The sequence below is a fragment of the Podarcis erhardii genome (genome assembly GCF_964252035.2).
Source record: "Podarcis erhardii genome assembly, chromosome: 10".
In the NCBI taxonomy this organism is placed as follows: domain Eukaryota; kingdom Metazoa; phylum Chordata; class Lepidosauria; order Squamata; family Lacertidae; genus Podarcis; species Podarcis erhardii.
The window spans coordinates 16347753-16367162 of NC_138500.1; the positions used below are offsets into that span (position 1 = coordinate 16347753).

General features: G+C 44.0%; 1 protein-coding gene across 1 annotated transcript in view; it reads left to right on the top strand.

Moving 5' to 3' along the window:
- The first annotated feature begins 7151 nt into the window (after window positions 1-7151).
- The window catches only part of SLC15A5 (solute carrier family 15 member 5), a 48903-nt gene continuing 36644 nt past the window's right edge, over window positions 7152-19410 (top strand). The window contains exons 1-3 of the mRNA XM_081879966.1: window positions 7152-7178; window positions 10013-10461; window positions 12327-12540. Coding sequence (XP_081736092.1) covers window positions 10089-10461; window positions 12327-12540 — 587 coding nt within the window. The 5' untranslated portion in view covers window positions 7152-7178; window positions 10013-10088. The remainder of the gene's footprint in view (window positions 7179-10012; window positions 10462-12326; window positions 12541-19410) is intronic.

The following is a 19410-nucleotide window of genomic DNA, read 5'->3' on the forward strand; positions in this document are numbered from 1 at the left end:
GGGGATGGTGAGGGAAAAGATCCTGGGCCCAAGTACACATGCATATTGTATAAAAGTGCAAAGCCCTTCTTTCGCACCCTGTGAAACATAAATGCCCAGAGTTTTTTTAAAAACTGGGCAATGGCTTGCCACCCGCCCGTGATTCCCGACCCTTTGCCAATCTCCTTCCCCCTTTGTTTGGCAGATCAGGGGAGGCTTGGGAGTCATGGGTGGGTGGCCATTGTTCAGGAGGCGCCAGCTTGGTAGTGCAGTTGGCGCTGGCTGGCTTCAGGAGCTGCTCGCTGCTGTGGCTCAGGAAAAATGGTGGGCGCCATGGCAGCGAGCAGCTCCTGAAACCAGCCAGAGCCAACTGCGCTACCAGGCTGGCTCCGGGCTGCTGAGGCTGCTGTTGCCACGTTTCCCAGGGACAGATTTGCAAATCTGGGCACATTCCAGGGACAGAATTTGTCCGGGGACAGATTTGCAAATCTGGGGACTGTCCCTGGGAACTGGGGACGTCTGGTTACCCTAGGCTAGAGGGGAAGGGTACAGCTAGTGGTCAGTTTCAGCAACTTGTCAGTTGGATTTATACGAACCAGAGGACTCTGCAGTGTTGGCATTTTCTGTTAATAAAGAACTCATTGCATTCTGTGCCGCCCGTATGTGTGCCTGCCCTGTGGTTGACCTGGCTCCCTGACAGCTCCTTGACATCTTATGCTTCCAAATGGTGTGTTGCGTGTGGGGCAGTGTGACCCTTTGCAAGTTTATACAGAAATGAATCCCACTAACTTTCATGAGATTGATTCCCTAGTATGCATTCTTAGGGTTACAGTCCAAGTCTGCACCAACTCAACTCACAACTGAGCTACACGTCCAAGTGAGGACTTGAACCAGGTCATCCAGGGCCTTGTTTGACACTTTAACCACTACACCACACTGCCTCTCATAAGAACTGGACCAGACCAGCATCTTGTGGCCAATCAGATGCCTATCAGAAGCCCACAAGCAAGAGAGGAGCACAACAGTCCTTGACCAATTACGATTCCCAGGAATTGGTGCCTTCTTGACGTAAACCTAATTAAAGTAGCATAGCTGGCAATGGAAGGAGATTTTCCTTCCCAGTTCTATATATGAGACCAACCTGTGAATGGACACTATCCATCATTATCAGATGACAAGTGGAACCAGATGCACATATCGTATTATTTTACTTGTAGGCACTACTTGGTCACATAATTACATATCCCTCCCCCTTTTTTGGCAGATGCAAAGGGGGGGCCGGGATCTTGAGTGCTTTCTCCAATCTATAGTTTGTCATGGGATTTTTAAAAAGCCATCTTTCTATATGATAGAACTAGGTCTAATTTACCCATTAGAGAAAACAACATCGTAAAGAATATCTGCCAACTCCACGATATAAAACTTCACCATGCATCATGAAAAATAATTGCAATGCAATTACCTCTGAATTATAAAACCGTCAAATAGGTGCAATAAGACAAGAGCCTGTGAACATATGAAAAACTGCCTAGCACAGATATAATTATATATGTTTGGGCTGAAAGAAAAAGGGAGCAAAGACGTAAAATAATAAAGCAGGTGCCATTTGAGAGGAAAGCACAATGGTGCCAAAAATCATGGAACGGTGGAATGGACTTCAACCTTTGCTGAATATGGATATGTGCCAAAACATAAGTGCCTGTGTTTATAGCCCCAGAAAGTGCTTTCAGCCAGCTTAGAGTAGTGCACCAGATGTGCCCATTCGTGGTGAGGTCAGATGTAGCCATGGTTTTGTATGCTTCAGTTACGTTTTTGGACTACTGCACCGCACTCTGTGTGGGGCTGCCCTTGAACACTACTCAGAAACTTCCGTTGGCTCAGAATGATGCTGCCAATAACTTGACCAAAGCCAGCTGTTTGGGATCATGTGAACCTTTATTGTATTGGCGGTTGGTACAATGGAAAGCAGTGGCCAAGATATCTAGAGCAGGTTTCCCAAAGCTTGGGTCTCCAGTTGCTTTTGGACTACAAATCCCATCATCCCTAGCTAGCAGGACCAGTGGTCAGGGTTGATGGGAATTGTAGTCCACAAAGAGCTGGAGACCCAAGTTTGGGAAACCCTGTTCTAGAGCCTTCAATGGCTTAAGGTCAAGTTGCCTGAGTGACTCTTTCCGCCTTTGTGTATCTGTTTGTCCTTTAAGACAGAACAGCCTGTGCATATTTTGAGGACTGCTTAGTGGCAAGAGATGAGAGAACTTTTCCTATGGCAGTGCCCTGTACGTGGAACTCCCCGCCTCATGAGCAGCTGTGGAAACCTGTGGTCTTCTAGATGTTGCTGGACTTTAAAAAACCCCATCACCTGCTCCCCATAAGCAATGCCATGGTTGATGAGAGGTGTGGTGTGATAACATCTGGAGGGCTGAAGATTCCCCATGCCTGATTTAATTCCTCTTCCTCTTTACTTCCATCCCACTGCCATTGGAAGGCTGTTCTTTTGCAGTTGGCCTTAAACTTTGTCACTGTTTGAGTTACTGTCACTGCAGTTTCCACCTCACGGAGCTGCGATTCCCAGCACCCTTAACAAACTACAGTTCCCAAGGTTCCTTGTGGGAAGCCATAGCTATGTACTGTGAAGCTGACCTAAGGTAAGCATGGGAGGGGAACCTACACCCCACCCATGAGATTTTCACTGAAATTACAATTCTGCCAGATATGCCTGACGTTTGCTTGGCCTGAGGTATAGTTGAATATTTAAAGAGAAAAGTAGACAGGACGTCCAGTGCATCTTTGCATTTAACATGCATGTTTTTAAAATTGCAAATTGCATCAGCTGTGGGGGAGGGGGTAATAATCAATAATCAATAATGGTATCAGAGAAGGCATGTGGGGGAAGGGCTTAACCGCTTCTTCACCTGCTACAGTCCTCAGGAAAATCACTCCTCTTGAGGCAGTATTTTGCATCCTGAGAATCCTTCAGTGACTGTGGATTTATGATCTGTGACCAAATATCATTTCTGACTAAATTACATCATTAAAAAAAGCTTAATTATTATGTGTTGTCCCTACAGCCATAAATAAAATGAACCTCCTATAGCCATAAATAAAGAGAACCTCCAAGTTTTTATTTCTTTGTGTCTTATATTAACATCTTATCTCTCCCTGCAACCTGCTCAGAGTGCTCTCTTATGTTAGGAAGTACTTCTCATTTCAATAGAACTTACATCCATTTCTACTTAGTCTGCCTGGGACCTTTGTTCTTTCTGCCATAGCAGTCCAGCTACGTAGATGGCTGGACCAAAAGACCAGAGTCACATCCACAGCAGACATTTAAATTATATGGCTTCTGCAAGAAAAGAAAAGAAATATATACATATATATTGGGAACTGTAGTTTTTGAGGGTGCTGGGAATCGTAGCTCGTAACTATAATTCCCAGGGTTCTTTGGGAGAAATCGTGCATTTCAAATGCATGGTGTGAATGTAACCAAGAACCTCATGGCTGGGCAGGGTAATTGTGAATTTCCCATATCCAAATAAGTGGCGCAATAGGTCAGTGCAACCTTCTGTTAGCCAGAAGGTTGATGGTTCGAGCCCACCCAGGGACAGCTGTGGGCAGGATTCCTGCACTACCCTCAGGGTCCCTTTGAACTCTGCAATTCTAGGATTCTAGGGAAAGGAAGAGCTAGCCTCCATCACATTTCCTGAAAAGCCTTGCTTGTTATTTTTATGAGCTAGGACCTTGATTTCACCTAATAGACAAACTTTCCAGATCCTCCAAAAACCTTCCAGTTTTCCCATATCTCACTTCTGCCAGGTTTTGTGAATTCTTACCAAATTACACAGCAAGTCAATATACAACCAAAATGTGAGCAAACATTTGAGTTCATTGAAAGTTTTCCGCGAACCTGATGAAGAGTTCTGAATGATCTGAAAGCTTGCCCACTATTTTCCTACCATAGATTAGGTTAGATTAGCTCCTATGGACCCAATACAGCCACTTTCAATTAGTGTGTGTGCCTTTAACAGTTACCTGACATAGAGAAATCTTCCACCAGCTGTATGCCAGATATGTGTTAAAAGCACAGGAGCCTTATCAGAACAAAATACTTGGCATCTCTGTGTCTGCAACTGATTGACAGACCTACCTCTATGATTTTGGTCGCTAGACAAGCTTTGCTGCAGAAAGTCTGCAGATGGGAAACACAAGTTGCTTGCATAGTGGTATACTACAGACACTTACTTGAGAGTAAGCCCCACCGGACTCAGTTTGTAAACATGTTTCGAGCCAATCTGAAAAAAAGTATTTCTCCTGCTTCTGTCTGCCTGCTCTTTCTGCCACAACAGCTTGTGCAAAGACCAGAGTCTGGAGCCTGAGTTTTCTGCCTCCAGAGCTGCATTGTGTGAAGATAAGCAGGGCAAATTAGTCTCTGAGGCAACGCAGCCCACTGACTAGGAAGTAAGTCTCTTCAAACTTAGTAGCATTTGTTCCTCAGTAACTGTGAGCAAAGATCTGCCTACAAGCATTGCGAGCATAGCTGTCAGCTTTTCCCTTTTCTTGCAAGGAATCCTATTCAGAATAAGGGAATTTCCCTTAAAAAGGGGAATAGTTGACCGCTATGATTGTGTGTGTGTGTTGGAAGGGGGGTTTGTTCCCTGTTAGCAATGGGGGCAAAGTCTGGACTGGGAAAATCCCTGGTGCCTCATGCCTGGTGTGAGGCAAACCCAGACAGTTCCAAAGAAGAGCCTGGGCTCCTATGTGGATTTGACCACCATCACTTCTGCTAGCCATTCTTCCAATCTCCTTCTCCCAACTTCATCAGACAGCAAGGGCTCCTCCTAACCCTCTTGTTTTTGGTGATTCTCCCACTTGAGAAGGCTCAGGAAAGGCTAAAGGTAAAAGTAAAGATAAAGGGACCCCTGACAGTTAAGTCCAGCCACGAACGACTCTGGGGTTACGGTGCTCATCTCGCTTTATTGGCCAAGAGAACCGGCGTTTGTCGGCAGACAGCTTCCGGGTCATGTGGCCAGCATGACTAAACCACTTCTGGCGAACCAGAGCAGTGCACAGAAATGCCGTTTACCTTCCCGCCGGAGTGGTACCTATTTATCTACTTGCACTGGTATGCTTTTGAACTGCTAGGTTTGCAGGAGCAGGGACCGAGCAATGGAAGCTCACCCCATCACAGGGATTCAAACCACCGATCTTCTGATCTGCAAACCCTAGGCTCTGTGGTTTAGACTAGAGGACCACAAAAAATCAGTGGAAGCCAATGGGAGTTTGCCCATTACCACATCTACAGACCCTCCCAAGTGTCCCTATTTTCCATGGACAGTCCTGGATTTACAGAAGCCATCCTGATTTCTGATTTGATCCTGGAATGTCCCACTTTTCCTTGAGACATCCCTATTTTCACTGGAGAAATATTAGAGGGTATGGACTTATGCAATCCCTGAGCCAAGAAACTATACAACTTTTAGAAGACATCTGAAGGCAGCCCTGTCTAGGAAAGTTGTTTAATGTTGTATTATGTTTTTATATATGTTGGTAGCAGCCCAGAATGGCTGGGACAACCCAGTCAGATGGGCGGGGTTTATTATCATTATTATGCGTTGTTGTTGTTGTTGTTGTTGTTGTTGTTATTATTATTATTATTGGAATAGGATGTCCCTATTTTAATCGGAGAAATGTTGGGGGGTATGTGTCTGGTGTTAATCGGGAATCATTAGATCCAGTCTTTTTCTCTTAAGAGTTTCTAGACCTTGTGGCTCCAAATAATAACTCAAGACACACACAGGCTGTCCTCTAAATGAAATTTCAGTAACCAAAGAGAACAGGGCTCCTAGAAATCAAAGAGGAAGGATTTAGCACATATCTCTTGTCTATGGCAATTATCGCCCATCCCTCTGTACCTAATTTCCCCCCTCCCTGTTTGATTCAAACAGACTTCCAAGAATATTGCGAAATAGCTTAAATCTGTCTTCTTGCAAATATACACAGAGTTGCCCACCGATGTTTTCTTTTCAGATTTGGAACTATGCTGCACCACTAAATTGTAGGGGAGGGGAACCTCAAAGCAGTTTACAAAGAGGACGCAACAACGAAATTATTAACAGAAAAGTTAAAATCGATTATTTAAAATGTTTAAATTTGATAGGCTGCTTCCGAGCAAATGTGGATGTATTATAGCCCTTGGCTGCAATCCCATGCACACTAGTTGCAAGTTTGGATGGAGGAGAATTTTGTTTCTATTTGAATTTAAAGTCAAACCCACCTAATTCACACTTTCTGAAACAATATGTGAACACAAACAAAGCTGCCTCTCAAAATTCGTACGTTGTCAAATTTTGCAGTCGAGTACCATGTACATATAAATCTGCATATACTCGAGTAAATGTCATATAGAAATGAATATACAGTGGCACCTTGGGTTACATATGCTTCAGGTTACATATGCTTCAGTTTACAGACTCCGCTAACCCAGAAATATTACCTCAGGTTAATAACTTTGCTTCAGGAAGAGAACAGAAATCGTGCGGCAGCGGCGGGAGGCCCCATTAGCTAAAGTGGTGCTTCAGGTTAAGAACAGTTTCAGGTTAAGAACAGACCTCCAGAACAAATTAAGTTCTTAACCTGAGGTACCACTGTATTACTAAAAAAATAGCAGACATATATTAGGGGAAATGCATATGTTGGACAAAGCGGCATACAAAAATGAGTATATTACATGAAATCTGCAGTCAGATGCTAATGAATTAATTTGCAAACTAATGTGGGAATGTGAGAATGGAAAAGAGAGAAACTGAGATAAACCAAAATGGACATATTCAGTGCACCTTCCCTACTTGGGAGCAAGTCTCATTCAGTTCCATGAGATTTGCTTTGGAGTAAGCCTGCTATGTGTATCAGGGGCTATAAATGTGGAATGTAAATCCTGAGGGTGGTTTGACCCGGCTTGCTGACTCTCTCGGGTCTCATGCTGCAGGTTTGGTAAGAGTGCTCTGACCTTTGCATGTTTACTGGAAGGAAGTCCCACTGGGGTTCACTCTCAAGTCAATCTTAAATCTTCCCCTAGTGAGGCTTAAATCAGTGCAGGATTAGGCCTTTTGGGAGAAATTATATTGGAACTGAAGGCTCCGACTGTCAGAAGCTGAAACTGGCAGCAAGAAGGGAGGCCAGACCACAACTGCTGCTTGTATCAGGTACTGGAAAACTTCTAGAGCCAGGATTAGACCCCCTGTTTGTTTCACCAAAGATCTCTCCCTGACCCAGTTTTCCAAAAAAACCACTCAGGGATTCTTATTGTCTTCTTTCTTTCTTTTATTAGTCCTGGCCTGACATTGTTGGTTGTTAGGACTGGTGGTTCTTCAGGGAGAATTGTATCTCTTTTTAAATGTGTAGAAGTATATGTCTGAAATTAAGAGTTGATTAAAGGTGCCTAAATTGTGGGGGCAGCAGGGGACCCCCTTAGATTTTGTGACAAGTCCCTTTAGCTCCTTACATATATATATATATATTGGGGACTTTATGATTTGACTAAAATGGAAGGGAACTGAAAGTGGGCCTTTTAGATTTCCTTGTCAGCCTCCAACTTCCCCACCCCTGCAAAAAGGCAATTTAATTTTGTTATATGGTTGTCAAGGTTTTTAGACCGCTTCCTCAGCAAAAGCCTCTAAGCAGTTTGCAAAACAAACAAAAACAAACCACCAATAGGCAGTATTTATTTAAAACGCATGTAAATCAAACATTGAAGACAAATTGACACAAAACGTATCGAAAATATAAACAAAAGCAGTGGTTTTAAAACAAGTATGTGCAATAAAATTGCATGTCTGAAACACATGTTTTAAAAAATTACATGCTTGCCCAGTGATGAGTGATGGGGCTGTGTCTTGAATGTCTTTGCATGGTTTTTTCACTCTGCAAGGATGTTGCACATTCATTTCTTGGCTCCGCAAAGCCCTTGCCTCCCATGTTGCTCTCCTTGTACCTTCCCAGCAGTTCGCTGACTCTTGGAGACCAAGGAGCCTAACATCACATTCACACCATACATTTAGAGCACTCTTATGCCACTTTAATAGCCATGGAGAACCATGGAACTGTAGATTGTTAGAGATGCTGGGAATTGTAGCTATATAAGATCAACACTCCTTACACCTGAAGGAGCATCTCCACCCACATCATTCAACCCGGACACTGAGGTCCAGCTCTGAGGACCTTCTGGCAGTTCCCTCCCTGCGAGACGTGAAGCTACAGGGAACCAGGCAGAGGGCCTTCTCGGTAGTGGTGCCTGCCCTGTGGAACGCCCTCCCATCAGATGTCAAGGAAATAAACAACTATCTGACTTTTAGAAGACATCTGAAGGCAGCCCTGTTTAGGGAAGTTTTTAATGTTTGATGTTTTATCATGTTTTTAATATTCTGTTGGGAGCCACCCAGAGTGGCTGGGGAGGCCTGGCCAGATGGGCAGGGTATAAGTAATAAATTATTATTACTATTATTATTATTATAGCACTCGTAACAAACTACAGTTTGTAGGATTCTCCATGGCTATTAAACTGGTATTGTAGTGCTTCATATGTGTGCTGTGTATGTGACTATGGTATCTTTATGATATATTAGGGCTGCCATATTACAAAAAGGAAAAGCCTAGATACCACGAAAGTTGTTGAGCCCAAAAAAACCTGTGATTTTTTTTTTTCAATTTACAGTGGTACCTCGGGTTAAGAACTTAATTCGTTCTGGAGGTCCATTCTTAACCTGAAACTGTTCTTAACCTGAGGTACCACTTTAGTTAATGGGGCCTCCTGATGCAGCGCCAACACTGCACAATTTCTGTTCTCATCCTGAAGCAAAGTTCTTAACCCGAGGTACTATTTCTGGGTTAGCGGAGTCTGTAACCTGAAGCATCTGTAACCCGAGGTACCACTGTACTTGCCAAAGCTCCAGGACAAACTGCTGTCTTCCAGAAATTCCCCCCAGACATCACTTCCACCTTTGAAATCCCACACATATGTCAGCCCTATGATATATACATTTATTTGCATATCTGCACAACTCTGAGTGTAGGATGGATGGGTGGACAGCATTCACAGTCCAGGAGCAGCTAGCTTTTGCAACAAGTGCAGCAGCAGCCTATCTCAACATGGGATTCAGGCAGCATTGCCCCGAACCTCGGATTCGGAACATCAGTCAGTTTGGTTCAGAGCCTCTATGTAACAGCCTCCCCGAGTCAGTCCACGATGGCTGCTGCCCTTCTGCATGGAATTCACTTCTTAATTTTAGTTTTAATTTTTGTCTGCTTGCCACTGACCATTGCTTGCCTCCCCAAAAAAAGGCACTTTCTCTCTTCTGAATCGCAGCAAACAGTTGCGACCAGAACACAGTCAAAACAGATAAATTTTGCACGGAGATTTCCCTTACGATACCCACCCCTACCCTGTTTTCATTAGCCCATTGCAATTATTTGGCAGGAGGGATGCTGACGGAGATACGACTTACTGCACTTAAATGTAGTGGCATATACTTTCCCCCCTCCTAATTAACTTTCTTATCTCAATTTAACTCGAATAATAACAAGAAATGTTATAACGATAAGCTATTGTTCATTTGCTTATGTGCATCCTTCCTGTCTTTATCGCTTTGCTCCCAGTTTCATCCGCGGTTGCTTAATTAAAAGCGTTGGAATATTAGCCCTGCATTATTTTTTTCCTTGATCCCAATACTTGAATTTTGCTGAGGTGCTTTAGCCGTCCTCGGTATTTAAACCTTTATCTGTAGCGGGCAGATAAAGTTTGCTGCACTTTCTATTGGATTCACATAATTTTAATAGGCAATTGTTGCTTTGCGGTCGGAGTGGGGGGAGGAGGTCGTGTTTGCCACATAACGAGCTAATTAAACCGATTGGTTTCTGAAAAACCTGCATGCTCAAATAAGTTAGTGTAGACGGCCTGGATCTGTAAAAGATGAGGATCTGAGAATTGTTGTGGCGAGATGTGGAATTTAACGCAACGGTCTCACTTGTGTGCCGGTTACAGAAGCGGGTGACTGAAGTGCGCGCACACAAAAAAGATTGCCTTGCCCCGAACTACTATCCTCCAGCATCAGCAAGTGATGCCTCTTGTAGATATGAAACTCATGCCAGATGGGCAACCGCTAAGCGCTGTAGCCACGAAGGAGGGCAGAAAACCCACAGCCAGGCAAGACAGCGATGGCGTCTCCAGCTCTACGCCTCGGAAGGAAATCCAAGGAACAATCTGGCTCTTGCTCGTGGAGCTGTGCGAAAAGTTCACTTTCTTTGGCATCGTCTGCAACATGATCCTTTTCTGCACTATCAAGCTTGGCTATCCCAACCACCAGGCAGCCACGATCAATCTCTGCTTTGTAGGTGCCTGCATGGTGGCTCCGCTTCTGATGGGCTGGCTTGCCCAGTGCCTGGTGGGACGGAGCAAACTGGCGTATATCTGTGCGTTTCTGCATTTCGTAGGTAGGTATCTGGTAGCGCCACCTCCCAGGGGTGGGGATGAAATCAGACACAGTTAGCATCCCAAGGCGAACCTACCCAATTTGGGCTTTCTGCAAACAATACGCAAACCGAAACAAAGCCATTTCTCTAAATTTGCACATCTCCGAATTTTGCAATTTCACAAGGCAGTTCTGCAGCTAATGTCTACTAAATGCATGCACTTGAGTATATTGTGTTTAAAAGATGTAAGTGGAAATAACATGCAACAATGCATTGTATAGGGAGCATATACCTTGCTTTGCAAAGGTATATATATATGGGGAAATTGCATACAGTCCTGTGTATTAGAAGACTTAAACTGAAATGCTGATGAATTTTCACGAGGACTTTTTTTTAAAAAAAAGAAAATCACTATTGTGATTTCCACTATTGTAGAAATGGGAACTTAAGAATGGAAAATATTTTCCAATCCCTGCAACTTGATTGAAGTACTTTATCTGTTTTCTTTGATTGTCATTTATGTAGATGATGGATTCCCAAACTATTTTTGGTGGTTCTGGACAAAAACAGCGGTGCAGCAATAGAGCACCTTCTGCCATGGAAGTAGCATGCGCTGCAACTGTGGCTGTGTGCATAGTATACATTTAAAGCACCTCTGAAGCACATTTTCTTCCTCAAAGAATTCTGGGAATTGTAACTCTGTGGTGGGTGGGTGGGTGTGAACGTGTGTGAACTACAGTGCCCAGAATCCTTTGAGGGAAAGAATGTACATCTTATTGCTGGCATCCTTCTCTCTTGGGAGGCAATGGAGGAGTGTGCCTTTGGCTGTAGATACGGGAGAGACATGTTTTGTTGCAGCAGAGGCAGATGAAGGCATCTGGTTCTGCTACTGCAGATGCACCGCGGGCATTTCTTCTCTCTGCACTGCGTCCAGTGGTCATTCCTCCTCTGGTCACTGCTGTGGATACACAACCTTGACCGTCTGTCTCCAGGCACTGTGATCATCTACAAGGGATTCCCCCACGGCAGGGTTGATGTCGCGTTTGTAGATACCTGAACCGGGAAGTGCGGGGAATAAATAAAAATTTATTTTTATATTATTATTATTATTATTATTATTATTATTATTATTATTACCTTTGTAACGTAGAGTTAGACGTGGGTGGTGCTGTGGGTTAAACCACAGAGCCTAGGACTTGCTGATCAGAAGGTCGGCGGTTCGAATCCCTGCGATGGGGTGAGCTCCCGTTGCTCTGTCCCTGCTCCTGCCAACCTAGCAGTTCGAAAGCACGTCAAAGTGCAAGTAGATAAATAGGTACCGCTCCAGCGGGAAGGTAAACGGTGTTTCCGTGCACTGCTCTGGTTTGCCAGAAGCGGCTTAAGTCATGCTGGCCACATGACCCGGAAGCTCCCTCGGCCAATAAAACGAGATGAGCGCCGCAACCCCACAGTCGGTCACAACTGGACCTAATGGTCAGGGGTCCCTTTACCTTTTAACGTAGAGTTGATGTGCTAATAGGGCTGGTGACTGAAGCCAGCTCCTTGTAGAGCACATCATTGCGGATCACTCCATCTTCCATTCTGTGAACAAGACCGTGCCAGTGTAGCTGTCGCTGAAACGGGAGTGAGAACTTTATGGAAATGTGGGCTTGGAAGAACACATATGCTTTAAAGGTATAATAGTGTGCGCACAGCCTGGTAGTCCTTTCGATGATGCTGGTGGGGGCAGACAGAGAATTGGCAACTCCTTTTGGGTGTTTAACACGGTCTGGTTACACAACTGTCCCAATATATATTTTTTTTAAAAAAAGTCATAAGGAATACTTTCATTTCTTAGTTACACTTTCATCCTGCCCTTCTCTCACACACTGCCTTTCATGTTGCAGGTACAGCCCTGCTACCTGTCGTCGCCTTCCCCTTTGAAGATTTTTTCATAGATAAGCACTACGTCCTCCACACCTTGGAGCAGCAGGTCCTCTTTTACGTGGGGCTGTCGGCCACCTGCCTTGGCTCAGGAGGAATAAGAGCCATCGTGTGCCCCTTGAGCGTTTACGACCTTGATGCTTACAGAGAAAAGGAGCTTCTGTCGTTCTTCAACTGGTCAGTGCTTGCTGCTGTTGCAATTGGGAGAAGAGTGGTGGAGAAGGGGTGTTGCTTTGAAAGATCTCGGTAGCTGATGAAATATCCTGACTCCAATGTTGTTGGACTCCAACTCCCATCAGCCTCAGTCAGCATGATCAGGGACCAGGGATGATGGGAGTTGGAGTCCAACCACTTCTGCAGGGACACAGCCCATGTGTTTTAAACCCTTATTCCTTCCATTGTGCTTGAGGTGCTCCTGTGTGAGACTGCCCCACTGGAAGGCCGCCAGTTTTAAAATCTCCACTTCTCGGCCTTTTGGCTAAGATCAAGTGTAGTAAAATCTCCACCGAACAATTGTTGACAGGGATATTGGATTGGCTGTTGAGCACTGGGGGTTTTTAGTGTGTTTAGCTTTGCATCAAGGTTGGCCCTTAAATGCAACATCCCTGCTCGGAGGGTCCATACTTCTCAGTTGCCAGATGCTAATGGCAAATGACTGGGGATGACCATCCTTTTCATATCCTTCTTGTAAGTTCCCAGAGGCACATGGCCATCTTGGCTCCACTGAGTACCCAGCATGCACCAGATGCATTCTTGCATTCCTAGTACAGTGGTACCTTGGTTTACGAACTTAATCCATCCCGGAGGTCCGTTCTTAAACCAAAACTGTTCTTAAACTGAGGCGCGCTTTCCCTAATGAGGCCTCCTGCTGCTGGTGCGCTTACACCATTCGGATTCTGTTTTTAGACTGAGGTAAAGTTCTCAAACTGGGACACTATTTCCGCTTTTCCAGAGTTTGTAAACCGAATCGTTCTTAAACAGGACTGTTCTTAAACCGAGGTACTACTGTATATTCCCTTCAGCAAACATTCTGGAAAATCCAGGGAATACGTAGTGGCTTACTAGCTTCTCCTAGGTCTCATCTTGATCCCAGGGTAGTGCGAGGAATCCAGAAACATCTGAAATGCCACAGTTTCCCCACAAAACAACAACAAACAAACCTATGGTCACGTAAAGCAATTACCACAGCTACTGCTATGCCATAAGTTCCACTGTCTTGCAATTTCACATATGTGCTTTAACTACTGAAGAAGCCCAGGATGGTGAAACAAGGCCAATATTCCAGAAATCCTTGTCTAGACTCTGTGAAAGGATTTTCTGGAACTGTAACAACCTCTCATGTGAATTGTTTGGACTTTATGAACAGACTGGTGGAATAGACACCATTACATGGATGGACCTTATGCATGAATTGACTAAAGAATGATCTGATCCACTGGGTCTTCTGCTTTGTTTGTTTGTTGAACTTTATGAGTTTCTTCTGTTGAAATTTACAATTTGATACAATGAATAGTATACCTTATTTATCTAAGAACACAGCCGGTTACATCTTGTGTGTTTATTGAGGACAGTTTCCCCACAAGCAACTCGCTCTGCTTTCTCAGAGCTGCCTTCTACCAGAGCAACATCAGAGAACATGGCAACATAACAGCTAATAATTCCACAGTTCTTGCAGGCCAAATTAATTATCATTTAAACAAGCAGATGTTACTGAAAAGGGATCATAACAGAGATGTGTTGGCATAGAAAGATGTGGAAGAGCTGGCATGTTTGTAGTAGTTAGAGTGAGGACAGGGGTGGCGCTGTGGTCTCCTAACCCTACCTGGAGATGCCAGGGATTGAACTTGGGACCTTCTGCTTCCAAGGCAGATGCTCTTCCACTGAGCTATAGACCTTCCCCAAGGGAAGGAAGAACCACCTTTGTTCTGGTGCAGCTCTGGGAAGGCGTGCATGAGGCAAGGCTACCATTGTTGTGTTAAGCAAGGATAGCGATGCGGGTGGCACTGTGGTCTAAACCACTGAGCCTCTTGGGCTTGCCAATCAGAAGGTTGGCGGTTCGAATCCCCACAATAGGGTGAGCTCCTGTTGCTCTGTCCCAGCTCCTGCCAACCAAGCAGTTCGAAAGCACGCCAGTGCAAGTAGATAAATAGGTACTGCTCTGGCGGGAAGGTAAACGGCGTTTCCGTGCGCTCTGGTTTCCGTCACAGTGTCCTGTTGCACCAGTAGCGGTTTAGTCATGCTGGCCACATGACCCAGAAAGCTGTCTGTGGACAAATGCTGGCTCTTTCAGCCTGAAAGCGAGATGAGCGCTGCAACCCCATAGTCGCCTTTGACTGGACTTAACCGTCTGGGAGTCCTTTACCTTCACCTTTCTTTTTACTAAGAGCTGGACTAAGAGTAGTTTCAAATCTTCCTCTCATCCATTAAGCTCGGTCATAGCTTCCCATCTAACCTACCTCACAGGGCTGTTGTGAGGGTAAAGTGAGATGGGAGTTGGAAAACCACATACATCATCTTCAACTCCTTAGAGAAAAGCTGGGACATAAATGTAAGAAATAATTTCATAGATATGAATGATCGCATTGTCGAACACTAGCCAACCTCTTTCTGGGTTAATAAATAGTACAGGGAGCCTAGCTGCAATGACTTACAAACTTTGAATAGCTCCATATAGATTTCCTGCAGAGGTCATAATAAATGCCTGTTCCTCTGCATGGCTCTCATCTGCATTGATATGAAACACATACATTTTAGTTACCTCTGATTAAAATCCTTTCCCAAAGGCGTTACCGTCTGCATACCATTTTTTAAAAACAACAGCAGAGAGCCTTGTGGCACCACGAAGGCTCACAAATTTATTATAACAAAGAGACCAAGTCACAGGAACCCAATTACAAAGCATATTATTTTTGTAACTGGGTCCCCGAGACTTGGGCTTTCTGTTATTTTCATTTGGGGACCCCTTCTTCTGTTTTCTTGTAACAAATTTATCATGACATAAGTTTCACAGCAGTTTCACAGCTGAGTTCATCAACGCATACGCACACGGCTGGGAGGAGGGAATTGTAAGCAGTGGAGTCAGAGCAAAAAAAAAATTTCAGAAAAGTACATATACTGATAATTGCATGATTGAACTATGGCCATTCACAAAACAGTTGTTGGCCACACAGGTGTCCTGGCATTGGCAAGTCAATTGATATCTATAGTGTAATTAAAATTGCTTATCTCTGTTCACTAATAGCACTGAACTTTTTAAAAAAATTCCTTCCAGTAGCACCTTAAAGACCAACTGAGTTAGTTCTAGGTATGAGCTTTCGTGTGCATGCACACTTCTTCAGATACACTGAAACAGAAGTCACCGGACCTTTCTATATAGTGAGAAGGTGGGGAGGGGTATTACTCAGAAGGGTGGTGGGAATGGGTGATTGGCAGATAGCTGCGATGAGCCTGTTGACGACTCTTAACGACTGCAATAGGTCTAACAGGAAAAAGCAAGGGGTGAGAAGGTGAAAAATGGCTTTGTCATGTATAATGAGATAAGAATCCAATGTCTTTGTTCAAACCAGGTCAGTCGTTAAGAGTCGTCAACAGGCTCATCGCAGCTATCTGCCAATCACCCATTCCCACCACCCTTCTGAGTAATACCCCTTCCCACCTTCTCACTATATAGAAAGGTCCGGTGACTTCTGTTTCAGTGTATCTGAAGAAGTGTGCATGCACACGAAAGCTCATACCTAGAACTAACTCAGTTGGTCTTTAAGGTGCTACTGGAAGGAATTTTTTTATTTTGTTTTGACCATGGCAGACCAACACGGCTACCTATCTGTAACTGAACTTTTTAATATTGATAATTATATTATCAGTAGAACTATATTGGCTTTCTTCCATTGTGGGTCAGTTTTCTAAGTATATTTTCAGTGCTTCCATAACCACCCCCTCCTCCCCAACTATATTGATATCTCCGTCTTTGAATTAAATCCAAACATTCTTAAATATTGCAGCTTTGCAGAAGGTAGCAAGATGGTTTGGTTCCTCTGAGGTAATTTCTTCTCCTTGACCTACCCGAAGGCGAGAATAAGGAAGCAAAAAAAAAAAAAATCTTCCCTTTTGAAATAAATAAATAAAATTCCAGGTTTTAATCCTTAATTAGCAACATCATTTTGATTAAATAAGACTCTGGAGAATTAAGTCTGAAGACCAATCTGGGCGATAGCTCAAGAGAATTTATTGTACTGCAGTCCTAGTAATTCAGAGGAGCCTTTTTTCCTCTCCTTTTTTCTTTTTTGTTTAATCAAAGTGACACTTTCTGGTGTTGATTACAAAGGGAAAGATTAATGCATATAAAATGTACCCTTGGGGTAAACCGAGTGGGGCAGTGCTTGGGGCTTTTGCTGGGCAAAGGAAGGCAGGTAATAAAAAGCTAATTTCTCCGGGACTGTGTGGTTTGAAGAAAGGACACATGGCTCCGATCTTAAATCTAGCATAATGAAGTTTAGTCTTTGGCCTCTTCATTGTAAGTGCACGTAATTATAGCTCAGGCCTTCTTTTTACTTGATAGCTGGTCATAAGGATGTGTCTAATTTAGCTATATGCTTTGAGAAGATAATTCACTGGCGATGCAGGCCTTTACATTGACCATCAATTCTGCATCCAGAGTGTTGTCTGCCTTTACGATCACCAAGTCAAGGAGAAAGGAGGTGAGGAGGTATTGGCTGGTCCCTTCATGTGCAGGCCTGCAGCCCGGACATAGGCTGCATCTGCACCGCCGTTTCTTCCATTTTCCCAACGCCTCTCTAACTGTTAATTTCTGCATTGTATCTGAGCTAAAAGCCACCTTCAGAAAACTATGGGGGTGTAAATGCACGTTTAGAGCTCATTTCTGTGTTATCTGATTCCAGAAAAATCCATTGGCTGCTCTCTTAACCCAGAAAACTGCAGGGGTAAAGCGATGAAATTTCGGGTAGTAGATTGGCATGCAATTCTTTCCTTCTCTTTTCATGGGGTAGTAGTAGCATTATCCAGTGATGTTTGCTGTTGTGCCACACCGTGCCCACTGATGCGACTGAAATGGAGCACGACATGCTGGTATAGGAAACTCCCCATTTATGCAGGGGTTACGTTCCGAGGCACCCTGCATTTATGTGAAATTGCATATATATGAAACACCATTGGAAAAGCCTGAAACACTCTCTAAACCTTTGGAAACCTTGGAAAACCCTTTTAAAAACCAGCAGCACTTACCAAACTGCATCAGAATCGCTCCCTCCAAATCTCCTTGCTAAACTCCAACTCTCCACAAGCCTCAATGGTCGGTGCAAGGAATCCTGAGATTGCACTTGCAAAGGCTCATGCAATTACCTGTATTTTTCCGCTCTATAACACGCACCAGACCATAACACGCACATAGTTTTTAGAGGAGGAAAACAAGAAAAAAAATATTCTAAACGAAATAGTGGATATATGATTTTTGTGGTTCATGCTGTGGCCACAGACATGTGATCTGACAGTGAGTTTTGAGTAGCCCAATGCAAAAATCCTGAGGATCCATGTGGATCCATGCTTTGTAACCATGGAGGAGGGAAGGAAGGGGAACCATGGATCCTCTGCTCACAACTGCAGCAGATCCCCGCCGCCACCCGCAGGCATTCGCTCCATAACACGTATAGACATTTCCCCTTACTTTCTAGGAGGAAAAAAGTGAGTGTTATGGTGCAAAAAATACGGTACTTGGTGCTGTTTTCATGCTTTTTTGCCCTTTCTGGACTCCTTTGGGGCTATTTTTGCCATTTTTTAAGTCACTTCTGGGTTTGGTGCGATGCACAGGTGCACGATCACATGTCAATTGGCCATTGCCTGTATATCAGCCCCACAGTTCCATATCACAAAATGTGCTGCAGTGTGAAAGCAACGTTAGAAAACAGGACAGAAGCACTAGCCTTACAGTGGTACCTCGGGTTAAGAACTTAATTCGTTCTGGAGGTCCGTTCTTAACCTGAAACTGTTCTTAACCTGAGGTACCACTTTAGCTAATGGGGCCTCCCGCTGCCGCCGCGTCGCCACCGCACGATTTCTGTTCTCATCCTGAAGCAAAGTTCTTAATCCGAGGTACTATTTATGGGTTAGCGGAGTCTGTAACCTGAAGCGTCTGTAACACAAGGTACCACTGTATAATCAGGAAAAAACTATGCAATATTCTCCACGTCTGAATGCACCCATAGGCTATCTGCACTTTAGAAGCTTAAAACGCAGTGAGATTGTATTTGTCCGTCACCTTTCACATTGCATTTGCTTAGTGGATGCTGAGTGGATTTGCCAGGGATGTCTTCACCTGCAGTGCATTACCTTTTTTGTTTCCCCGTACCTGCACCCCCCCTTCAAACACCTGTTCATGAAGTTGTCATTATCTGAGCATGTGTAATGGCTGTCTCAAATGACACACCTCAGTTTGGCTGAAAAGCGAAAACTGTAATAGTAAAATTTAAAAAATCAACCTTTGGAATTGGCAAGCACATTGCTAAATCAAAGCTTATGGAAACTGAAGGTGCTAAGCATCATCTTAAAGGGGGGGTTCTCCCTTCTCTCTCTCTGAAAAAGAAAGCATGATTCTAGCTGCGTCCCCCCCCCATTATTATTTTTTTTTAAAAAAGATCTGAGTCATTGTTGCTGGATCAAGGATTCCACCACTCCGTGCAAACCTTGGGCTTAGAATCCTATATCATTGTCTTCAGGATAATTTTTAACTGTTGGAAGACTTGCTTAGCAATGCCATACTTATATATTGTTGAAAAGGTTTCTAACCCACCCTTCAACTGAGAAGTCTCCTGCTCTGGCTTTTGAATGGCCAATAAAAACAAGTCAGTCCCTGCTCTCAGGCTAGCAAGCTTAAAGACACAATGAAAGAACTAAGCAGCATTATACAGCACTCCTTGTTCTTCTCCCTGTTCAGTAGTAAGAAACTACACAGCTGCCACACTCCTTGACAGCAGTCTCAGCAGATATATGGAATGTGTGGAAATGGTATGATTTTTGTAGAGTTCTGTTGATTAT